Raw genomic sequence first — 11,958 nt, forward strand, 5'->3', positions numbered from 1 at the left:
TCAGCAATAAGTCCCACCCTTCTCCCCTACAGGTCAGGCCAAGGAGGGTGAGGGCCTCTTGGTCTCTAGACCTCATACACCCCTCCAGCTTCTAACTGAATAGAACTTGCTTTACCTCAGCTGGGTGTTAGGTATCCAGAAAGGCTCTGCTCCCAGGGGACCAGTCTCCACTCCGTGCTTTCTCAATTAAAGACGATTTATACAATTGAAGTGTTGTCTGCCATCTGTGGGTAGCAGGCTTTGGCAGTCGCTCGGGGAGGGATCAAGCCCCAGGGGCGGGGCGGGTAGGCTGGCGGCTGCCCCCCAATAACAGGTGCACATTCCTGGGCGCCTCGTCACTTCTCCTGCGCTGGCTGTCCTGGCGGCTCACCCAAGCGGACTCACTGAGCGACGCGGGCGGGCTATGATCCCAGGGGCGCTGCTGCTGCTGCTGCTGCTGCTGCTGGGGGCGTTGGGGGCGCCGTTCGCCCCGGGTAAGTCTGGGCGTCAAAGGGGCAGTGACAGGGCCAGAGGTCGTGGCCGAGCACCACGGCTTCACTCAGTTCTCTCCTCCTCCAGGCGCCCGCGGCTCAGAGGCGGAGGGCCGACTCCGCAAGAAACTTTTCTCGGGCTATGATAGCTCGGTGAGGCCGGCGCGGGAGGTGGGAGACCGCGTCGGGGTCAGCGTTGGTCTCAGCCTAGCGCAATTAATCAGCCTGGTGAGGGCGCACGCGGGGAGTTGAGGTCTGGCCCACTAGCCGGCTGGGGAGCGTGGCTTTAGGCAGGGCGGAACCCAGGGACCACTGGGGGCGGGGCCCGGGGCGAAGCCAGGCTGGGTGACTGACGGGTCGTTAGTAGAGGTTGGGTCGAAATCGGACCAATGGACAAGCTGTGGGCGTGGCTGCTGGACCGGCCAGGATTGAGCCGGGCAGGATGATGAAATGGCCTGTTGGCTGATATCAAAGTGGAGCTGGGCCGATGGACAGGCCGGAGAGCGGACCTCGATGGACAGGCCGGAGAGCGGACCTTGAGGCGGGGTCACAGGCTGGGGCGGACCTTGGTGCCGGACAGGGTCAATAAACAACAGCGGGCAGAGATTCACTCCGGCCGGGGCCGGGACTGGTAAATGAACTGGCTGGCTGTACGGCCAGCAGGAAGTTTACGATAGAGGCTGGGCTTAAGCCAACGCAGTTTGTAGGAGGTGGAGCTTGAACCCAAGAGGGTGCGACTCAGAAAAAGAGGGGAGTTTCCAGGGAGAGTTTACCCACCGAGCCCCTCATTTCTCTACACTGACATCATACCTACCCTTTAAACTTTTCCCTTCTAGGACGAGAAGGATGAGGAGATGAGCACAAAGGTCTACTTAGACCTGGTACGGAGACCCCCGCAGGGTGGGAAAGGGCGGGCATCCCGCTGCCTTTACAATTTCCTCGAAAGTTCCGCCCAGTAAGTTTGTTTTTTTTTTTTTTTTGCATCACGACCTCAGAAAACACATTTATAACTGAAACAGAAGCTTCAGGAAACAATACCTATCTTTGCTATGGGAGCTGCATTCCATGCATTTTTAATTCTAAATTTTTTTTAACACTGGTTTGGGGCCACTCATTTGATTCCGGACCTATGAAAAGGGTCGTTAACTGCAGTTTGAAAGCCGCTGTTTTAGAGGCTAGCGTGCAACCCCCTCGTTTTTACAGAAAGAAGAAATTGGGGCCCGGTGAGAGAGAAGGGGAAATTAGTTGATAGGGTCCCAAAGAGTGCAGGTGGAGTCTTAAACAGAGCCCCGGCCTCCAGAACCACAGACCATGCCTGCGCGGCTCTCCTCCCTTGCATTCCCTGCCCAGGCTTCCTCAGCACATCCCAAGACTCCTTCCAGCCTCCAGCCCCAGACGGCCCCTCAGCCTCTGCTTCCCTAGGAGTGGACTGACTACAGGCTGAGCTGGGACCCTGAGGAGCAAGAGGGCATCGATTCACTCCGCATCACTGCCGAATCCGTGTGGCTACCAGACGTGGTGCTCCTAAACAAGTAAGGATGTTCCCAGAGTCTGGGAGGTGGGGCAGGGCCTTGGAGGGGCGCGGCCTCCGGAGGGAGGGGCCTGATCCCAGATGAGAAGATTCTTTCCCGGCAGCAACGACGGAAATTTTGATGTTGCTCTGGACATCAGAGTCATGGTGTCCTCCGACGGCTCCGTGCGCTGGCAGCCCCCGGGCATCTATCGCAGCAGCTGCAGCATCCAGGTGTCCGGGCCCCACCTGGGAAGCTCAAGGCGCTCCTAGAAACCCTCACTCAGATATCCCTCCTCCATTATCCCCATGACCCTCACGTCTCTCTACCCTTCTGATTTTCCGTTGAGTTTCATCTTCTCTGTCCACTTTCATTGACTTCCAGTCTTCCTCAGTGACCGCCCCCCTCCATTGTCCATGACCTCCCCGCATAACCTTCTTATTCCTCTGTGACTCCACTTCTCTGCGATCTCCCCCTGGTGATCCCTATCTCCCTGGTGCCCCATATCCTCTGACCCCTGTCTGCCCTGTGACCTCCCCAGCTCCCCCAGCCCTGACCAGCTCTCTGGCAGCTCTAGTGACTCTCCACTCCATCCAGGTCACCTACTTCCCCTTTGACTGGCAGAACTGCACCATGGTGTTCAGTTCCTATAGCTATGACAGCTCAGAAGTCAGTCTGCAGACCGGCTTGGGTCCCGATGGGCAGGAGCGGCAGGAAGTGCACATTCATGAAGGCAACTTTATTGGTGAGTGGGCTTGGCTCCCATGTCCATGGGCTTTACGATTTCCAGTTTCTAACAGGCTGATAAATATACTCCCTCAGTGAGTCCCTGTGGGTTCAGCAAGATAGGTGTAACTGTCTATATTTTGTGGTTATGGAAATTGAGACTTGCTCAAATTTATTAGAGATGGGCTGTCCAGCCCAGGGACCATAGCTGGCCCCTTATTACATCAGTCCCCCCTGCTCTAGGATGTGGCAGAGAAAGCCATATCTGGGAATTCCCTGGCGGTCCAGTGGTTAGGACTCCACACTTTCACTGCTGAGGGCCCGGATTCAATCCTTCGTTGGGGAACTAAGATCCCACAAGCAGCGCGGTGGCGCAGTGAGGCACACACACACACACAAACAAAAACAAAAAAAGAAAAGAAAGCCGTATCTGGCACAAACAAAGACAGGTTCCACATCTGTGTCACCTTCTCTTCTCCCCCCACTCCCCCCAAGAGAATGGTCAATGGGAGATTATTCACAAGCCTTCTCGGCTAATCCAGCCTCCAGTGGATCCTAGGGGAGGGGGGGAAAGACGGCGTGAAGCAGTCACCTTCTACTTCATCATTCGCCGGAAGCCTCTCTTTTACCTGGTCAACGTCATTGCCCCATGCATCCTCATCACTCTTCTGGCCATCTTTGTCTTCTACCTGCCACCAGATGCAGGTAAGAGGGGAAGGGGCCCAGCACTCCTTCTTACCAATAGCTCAGGTTCTTGCTCTTCACCCATAAAACAGGGAAGGTTTTCCTGCCAACTCAAGCCTTCATGAACTGTGCCTCAGCAATCTCACCCAGGTTTTCCTTTCAGGAAGAGCCTTTGCCTCTGCATCCAGATTTCCCCTCCAACCTCAAGCTCTACCTCCCCTCTGCCGCTCACTTCTCTGCACCCAGTAACTTCTGAACTCTTCCCTTCAGAATCCTAGGATCTCACCCTTGGAACTGCCACTCCTCTGACCAACAAACTCCCAGGCTCAGCTAACACTTCCTTTCCCTTTCCCCATTCCTGGCATCCTCTCTCCCCCACTTGTCAAATGCCGCCTACTAGTCCCTTAACCTCCTATGTCCCTTGGAAATAATAGCCAACATTTCTCTGGGAGACAGCACAATATGCTAACAGAGTAACCTTGGGCAAATTCCTTAATCTCTTAGTGTCCTGATCTGGAAATAGGACAGTCGTTGTGCCTCCCACATAGGACTATATTGAGGATTAACTGAGTTAATAGAACTATGCCTGGTACTCTGTAAGCTTTGTGTAAGTGTAGGTATAGTCTTTTCTAATTTTGAGCACTTGCTATAAGATAATACAAATAATGTGTTACATATGTTAACTCAGTTCTAATCGTCACAACTCTGTGAGGTAAGTACTGAATTGTCTGCCCGTTTCACAGAGGCTAAGTGAGTTTAAGTCATTCACCTGACATTACACAGAGAGAGGCAGTGTTGCTATTCCAACCCTGCTTAGTACTAGTCTGATTCAGAGACTGATATCCTAAACTCTTATATTCAGAACATGCTTTCCTGGGAGTTCCGTGGTATCCTAGTGGTTAGGATTCTGGGCTTTCACTGCTGTGGCCTGAAACACAAAACAAAACAAAACAAACAAAAAACACACGCTTTCCTTCTCTCTGTAATCAAGCCCTGTCTCAGTCTAGGGAAGGAGAGTGATGCATCTCTAGAACACACTTCCACATGTAACTTCTCCTTCTTCCTGGAGCAAGGCAAATCTTGGAACCCCATATTACAGGACTAAAGTAGAACAGACCATAATAGTTACTTATTTCAATAGCTTCCATGAAGTTTGCAGCGCCTGTTGTATGCCACAGTAATAACCAGTCACCTGGCATAGTCTTATATACTTGGTTTCATTTTTAGATCCTTCGATTTGCTATATAGTTCCTGCTACAGGGGTTGGTCCACTCCCTCATTTAACAATATTTGTTGAACATCTGTAATGTGCAAGGCACTGGGAATACATCAGTGAATAAAACAGACAAAAATCCCTGCTCTCATGGAGTTTATATTCTAGTGGGGAGACAGTCAGCAAACATAATAAATAAACCCATTGGATAGTATATTATTATTTTTAAAATTAATTAATTAATTAAGGCTGCGTTGGGTCTTCGTTGCTGCGCGGGGGCTTTCTCTAGTTGTGGTGAACAGGGGCTACTTTTGTTGCAGTGCACGAGCTTCTCACTGCGGTGGCTCCTCTTGTTGTGGAACACAGAATCTAGGTGCGTGGGCTTCAGTAGCTGTGGCACGTGGGCTCAGTAGTTGTGGCTGGCGGGCTCTAGAGCACAGGCTCAGTAGTTGTGGCGCACGGGCTTAGTTGCTCCGTGGTATGTGGGATCTCCCCTGACCAGGGCTCAAACCCGCGTCCCCTGCATTGGCAGGCGGATTCCTAACCACTGTGCCACCAGGGAATTCCTAGATAGTATATTAGGAGAGGTCAATTCCTAAGAAGGAAAAATGGGAAAAGGGTTTGGGGAGGATGAGAATGGGGGTAGAGGTTGCAATTTATTTATTTATTTAAACAATTTTATTGAAATATAGTTGATTTACAATGTTGTGTTTCATTTCTGCTGTACAGCAAAGTGACTCATTTATAGATATATATATTTTTTCATATTCTTTTCCGCTATGGTTTATCACAGGGGTTGCAATTTAAAAATAGGATGGTCAGTGAATGCCTCACTAGAAAGGGAATGTTTGATAAATAGTTGAACAAAGACTTGAAGGAAGTGAGAGAATGACCCTGGTAGATATCTGGGGGAAGAAATTAGCAGGAGGAGTTAACAGTGAGTGCAAAAAGCTCTGAGGTGGGCGTGTGCCTTGCATATTCAAGAAATAGCCAATGAAGTAATAACTGAATGAAGTAAGCAAGAGAGAAAACAGTATGAGATGTAGTCAGAGAGCTAATGGGAAGGCCTTGTAGACTTCAGTATGGACTTTTATGCTAAAGGCGATGGGAAGCCACTGGAGTGGTATGATCTGGTTTACATTTTAACGGGGTCAATCTGGCTGCTCTGTTGAGAACAGTCAGCAGCGGGGCAAAGGATGAAGCAAAGAGGAGGCCTTTATAATAACTCAGATCTGAGGTAATGGTGGCTTGTGCCAGGATGGTAGTGGTAGATGTGATAAGTCATCAGTTTCAGGATATATTTTGAAGGTAGAGCCAACAGGGTTTGGTATGGATTGGATATGGGATGAGAGAGAGGAGAGCTGAGAATGACTCAAAGGGAGTTGGCCTGAGCCACAGGAAAGATCGAGTTGTCATTTGTGAACTGAGGAAGACTATGGCGGGAGTCGGTGGTGAGGGAATTAAGTTTTGGACATGTGAAGTTCGAGATGTCTAGTGGACACCCAAATGGAGAGGTTAAGTAGGCAGGTGGATACAAGTGTGGAATTTAGGGGAATCAGTCCAGGTTGGAGGTATAAATGTAGGAGTTATTTGCATGCAGTTGGCCCTTCCAAAAGCCTGTCCTTGAGTGGGCTGGAAACACAGTCACTGATTATGCCAGGGAGATTGCTTTCTGGCAAAGCCTAATCCTTTCGCCTTCCCCTCTGTCCCCCAAGGAGAGAAGATGGGGCTCTCCATCTTTGCCCTGCTGACCCTTACTGTGTTCCTGCTGCTGCTGGCAGACAAAGTGCCTGAGACCTCCCTGTCTGTCCCCATCATTATCAAATACCTCATGTTTACCATGGTCCTCGTCACCTTCTCAGTCATCCTTAGCGTCGTAGACCTCAACCTACACCATCGCTCACCCCACACCCACCAAATGCCCCTTTGGGTCCGTCAGGTAAGAAGATCTCCTCTCCAACCTGTGTTAACTCTCAATCCTAATATTTGGCTTTTTGTCCAGGTATCGCTCCTCCCTCCCACCAACTTCAACCTTCCCTTTCACAGACCTGAGGGAGAACTACAACTCCTGGTAGAGTGTCAAAGTGCCAAGGTCTTTGAGTGTTGAAATGTTGCCCAATTAATTTTATCCTCCCATCATTGACGTTGCATAGATCCCAGACTCTCTTCATCAATACTGCCCATCGTGGGTCCCAAAGAAGCATTCTAAGGGTGAGGTACTATCAGGGTTGAAGCCCTCAGAACTTTTCTTTCCAGTCAGGATGCCTCCTAACCCACTTAAGAACTCTTGGGCTGTGTAGTTGCATTTCATCTGTGGGACGCATGGACGCATGCGCAGGAATGGGCACGTGCCGTGGGGGTGGTTGGCGGCTTCCCTTCTGGTCTGAGAGCATAAGAGCCCCCTCCAATACGCCTCTTCTTCTACTCTGCAGATCTTTATCCACAAACTCCCTCTGTATCTGGGTCTGAAGAGACCCAAACCTGAGAGAGACCAGATACCGGAGCCACCTCCTATACCTCTCAGAGATTCTCCACGAAGTGGCTGGGGTCGGGGAACAGATGAATGTTTCATCCGCAAGCCACCAAATGATGTTGATAGTCCGCCTGACGATTCAGGGGACACGGGTTCATGCCCCGGTCCGGGAAGATCCCACATGCCGCGGAGCAGCTGGGCCCGTGAGCCATGGTCGCTGAGCCTGCGTGTCCGGAGCCTGTGCTCCGGAACGGGAGAGGCCACAACAGTGAGAGGCCCGCGTACCGCAAAAAAAAAAAAAAGAAAGAAAAAAAGAACCGTGTAAGAATCCAGATCTATTTCCACTGCAGGGTACCCATTTCTGACCCTCTATTCACAGAGGTTGTTTCTGACCTCAGGTGCCCCTTCACAGCCACTGAGCCATAGGTGACTTGTCAAAACTGCGTTACGAAGATGCTCATTGGGAAGACACGGAGGAGAAAAGAAAGAGAGAGGGCAGAATGAACACTTCCTTAAACAGCACAGCCAAGCTGCTGGAAAAAAACAGCTGCTGAACTTGCATGACCTAAAGTTTCGTTTTAACTTTTATGATGGGATTTCTCGAATTCAGTTTAAAAACAAAACAAGAGAGGGAAATTTCATAATCAAAGTGACTTACCACTTGAGATCTCTGAGCTCCCTGTAGAATTAAGACCTTGGTGCCCCTCGGTGTGTCAGGCTTGGAGTCTGACCCCCATCTCCTCTGGGGCCCACTCTTCTGGTTCATGGCAGGATCCCAGGACTGCACTTCTCTGCTTCTGGGAGACTCTTTTTCTTTCCTCACCTATAGCACAGATATTCCCAGAGGTCTATCCCTACCACATATCTTTGTTTGGAAGCAATTTCAGAGAGAACTTGTACAAGAGACCAAGAACCACACTCTGGGTCCCTTCCTAGCATGTCCTAGACACCATACCCTTCTTATTTGACTATTGATGACAGCTAGCTTATTGATCACTTGCCATATGCTACTCACACTACAAAGCAAGTTTTGGGTATCAGATAATTTAATATTCACAATAAACCCCATTTCCACATAAATAAAAAATAGGTAAGGAATTTGAAGTACAAAGAAGTTATATAACTTGTGCTTTCTCTGATACAGATATTAACTAGTGTTCATAGTATCCAAATTCAGAATTTTAACCACTATGCTATTCTGCCTTTCCTGACAGCTAAGAAGCTTCTCTGCCAGGCCTGCTAGCTTCTCTTGTCTCTGACTAGATACTTTGCAAACAATCATTAATGAATTAAATTAAAGTTTAAATATTATTTAATCCAGGAATAGCAACTATGTTACATAGGTAGTACCACTTTCTATTGCTGTACCCATGGCAGACATCACTAATCAATCACAGCACTGCATTTCTTTTGCCCTACCCAGGTACGTGGGGGGTTTCTTGCCTTCTGGGAGGTCTGAGGTCTCCTGCCAGCGTTCAGCAGGTGTTCTGCAGGAGGTGTTCCACGTGTGGATGTATTTCTGGTGTATCTCTATCCACACATTTTGATTGATTAATCCCTTAGCTATGGAACTGAATGGAGACATTAATGATAATATTACATCAGTTTTCTCATAATTATTGTTTATGATTGTGAAAAAATGGAAATTATATAATTCCCAACTGAAGTTCTTCAATTAATTATGGTGCCTTTATATATGGACTCCTGTGGAGTCTTTAACATTCAAGATTATTGGAGAATATTGAATGATTTGTGGAAAATCTGGAAATACTCATTGAAAAGGTGATATGCAAACTTGGGTTTGATGATGAGATTTTAGCTATAGTACCAAAAGCAACATCTATGAAAGAAAAAACATTGATAAATTGGACTTTATTAAAATTTAAAACTTCTGCTCTATGAAAGCCATTATTAAGAATATAAGCTACAGCCTGTGGAGAAAATATTTGCAATGCACATATCTGGTAAAGGACTTGAATACAAAATATACAAAGAACTTCTTAAAGTCAACTGTAAGAAAAAAGAAATTTTTTTTAATGGGCAAAAGATTTGACACCAAAAGCAAAAGACCCTTTTCAAACAGACCCATTCTACCTGAATCTGCATGATATATTGGGCTTCCGCATATCATTTCACTTGGAAAGAAACTTTAGTGTCTAGATAAAATATTTGGAAATCACCACCCTAAAAGATCGGTATTTGCTGCCCAGTTCTTAGGCTACACAACAGAACATTCCAGGGCATTAAGACTTGAAGATTCCTGGATTCTATCGTTCTGCTAAGGTTCTATCAAGCTACCTGTACGAGGTTCTAAAGGAGCCTGACTGATTTAGGATGGCAGGGACACGAATCTGATAAAGAGACCAGGCAAAGCCTTAGGGCCCCATCCCAGACCTCCCGGGACATGGGGAGGGTCAGGCACTTGGTTCTCTTCACTCTGTTAGGAACTCAGCTTCTACTCTTCCTTTCCAACAGATCATGTTCCATTTCAAAGAAATCAGAGCCCTTCATAGGCCAATAAGGTCACTTCCTACACTTTACTGGGCATAACCACATACCCTTCCACCACTGCCCCACCATCTAAACAAATGGTGGAAACTGCACGACTTCCTTTTCTCGGTGTTTGGAAATCACCACCAGGATCTGGTACCTACTCACCACATTTAGGGGCCTATTTTATCCTTCCTTAGACATGACCCTGCCCATGTGCTCTGCTCCCTATAAAAGGCAGGCAGATCAGCCAGAGGAGCCAGAGTTACAGAGAAGCTGAGACCAACTCAGAAACCTCCAGCTCTCAGGCTGAAGCTCCCGTGCTCACCCTCCGGTATGAAGGTCTCTGCAGCACTTCTGTGTCTGCTGCTCACAGCAGCTGCCTTCAGCACCCAGGTGCTGGCTCAGCCAGATAAGCCTCCTCTCTTCTTAAGCCTTAACATTTTAACTACCCCAGGTACTAATACCTGGCATGAGTCATCCCATGCTTGCTGCATAGCCTACATTAAAAAGATGGAGAGAATGAAATCCAGAGGGGAGTTAAGAGCTGGCATGTCACAACTGGTCAGAGGCAGAACCAGAACTAGAAGCCCAGGCCACTGGAGCCAGGCTCCACGATCTTTCTCGACACCAGCTTTGGGACATGAAATGCAGCTGCTATCTCAACAATCCTCACCTTGTTTGGAGATGTGGCACAGAAGGAAGAACCATTTCTCATCGTGGGTAGGAAGGACATTTCAGGAGTAGTAGAGAGGAAGAAACTCTTGCTGGAGGTTTCAAATGTTGGATTACCGTCCAGGGTAGCTCCCAGAAGGGTGGCTGTGTAAGGAGGATAAGGACCCAGAGGCATCTCAGCATGTGACTTAGGTTGGCTCTAAGCCCATGGGGACAAATAGCTGGGAAGCAAGGTCTTAGAACTTATCTTCCCAGGGTCAGAGGTTTTGGATCTGTAGACCCTCCAAATCACGCTACAAGGATTAATCTTGTTACTCAAGATTTCGCCATCTGCAGTCAACAATGAGGGGCCCCATAGTTCAGCAGAGGAAACTGACTCACAGATAACATTTTATCTATGGGATCTGGACTAAAGCTCTGAACTAGGGAATGGTAGGTCTTAGTTAGAACTTGAGTATTTGCTTTGTCTTCTACCTTCTCCTTCTTCTCTTACAAATGCAGGCTGACAATACACTATAACTCTCTGATGCTTTGCAAAGTGTTTTTCAGATTCAGTTTCCATCCCAATCACTTGCTGCTTTATTGTGATCAGTAAGAAGATCCCCTTCAAGAAGCTGGACAGCTACACAAGAATCACCAACAGCCGGTGTCCCCAAGAAGCTGTGATGTGAGTGGACCATGCCCGGGCACCGTCAGCCAAACATTCTATCTGAGTTCTATACTTCCAAATGAGTCAGATAAATATGCCATCTAATCCAAAGGACCCTTTACCCCATAGACAAATGAAGCCCATGAGAAGGAATCCATACTCACTCCAGGCTCTTCTGGAAGCTTGGTCAGATCATCCAAGTTCCTTTAGCCAGGAGCTAAAGGAAGGCTTCCCCTGGAGCAGTAGCAACAGAACTTCCTTTCTGGAAGAGAGGCCTCTTCCTCCCTTTTCCCCTTCTTCCTGTCCCCATCCAGGCTCCTCACCCAGGGAGCAAGGGCTAATCATGTCCAGGGGCCAACGGGCCAAGCTCCTGGGCAAAATCCTCAAGACACTCCATTTAACTGTGCCCTCTTTTCCCCACAGCTTCAAGACCAAAGCGGACAGGAGGTCTGTGCTGACCCCAAGCAGAAGTGGGTCCAGAATTCCATAAACTCCTGGATCGAAAGCCCCAAGCCCTGAAGGCTTGAACCTTCGTACCTGGACTGAGAGACAGTCAGAGCCCTGGAAAATCTTATTTATTTCCCCCCACCCTTCCCCAGCTGTATTATTTTATTATCATGTCCAAAAAGAGGTCCTTTGTTTAATAATTTAAAACACATAGTTTCTTAAACAATAATTATATTTAAGTTATTGATGTTTTAACTTTATCTGCCATAAATCCTAATGAATGTAAAAACACAACATCTGGTGATGAGTTTTCCTTTGTGAGCTCCATTAAGCTCATGGTAAGATGGCACTGTTCTCCCTCCTACCTGCCTGTAGTATCCTGAGGTCCTTCCACTGATCATCAGAGTGAACACCTTTGGATTCTTAGGAAATCAGTGCTCCTGTAAGTCGGTGTGTGCTATGTAGTATTGTGATGGAAATTAATGTTATTAAATGACTATGGTATTTTCAAAGAAAAAAATCTATATAATTTTAAACTACTTGGTCTTATTTTTCATGGGGTAACATTTGGCAGGAAGGGAGAAAATGGCAGCAGTGAGTGACAATTGGGGGTGTGAGGA

The 11,958-nt window shown here is 47.9% G+C and overlaps 2 protein-coding genes across 2 annotated transcripts; both read left to right on the forward strand.

Moving 5' to 3' along the window:
* Window positions 1-403: 403 nt before the first annotated feature.
* On the forward strand, window positions 404-7,407 carry LOC307177632 (acetylcholine receptor subunit beta-like; the record flags this gene model as incomplete). The annotated part of the gene is made up of 9 exons (XM_079904958.1): window positions 404-473; window positions 559-698; window positions 1,307-1,351; window positions 1,893-2,002; window positions 2,106-2,214; window positions 2,579-2,726; window positions 3,203-3,412; window positions 6,320-6,543; window positions 7,037-7,407. 9 exons carry the CDS (start codon window positions 404-406, stop codon window positions 7,400-7,402), a joined length of 1,422 nt encoding a protein of 473 aa, XP_079761084.1. The 3' UTR covers window positions 7,403-7,407.
* Window positions 7,408-9,775: 2,368 nt separating this feature from the next.
* LOC307177777 (C-C motif chemokine 8-like) lies at window positions 9,776-11,418 on the forward strand (the record flags this gene model as incomplete). Its single annotated transcript, XM_079905212.1, is given in 5 exon segments — window positions 9,776-9,979; window positions 10,792-10,909; window positions 11,315-11,325; window positions 11,328-11,375; window positions 11,378-11,418. Coding segments are annotated over 5 exon segments (294 nt in total). The 5' UTR covers window positions 9,776-9,903.
* Between the last annotated feature and the right edge of the window lie 540 nt (window positions 11,419-11,958).

This window comes from Stenella coeruleoalba (assembly GCF_951394435.1).
Source record: "Stenella coeruleoalba genome assembly, chromosome: 19".
NCBI lineage: Eukaryota > Metazoa > Chordata > Mammalia > Artiodactyla > Delphinidae > Stenella > Stenella coeruleoalba.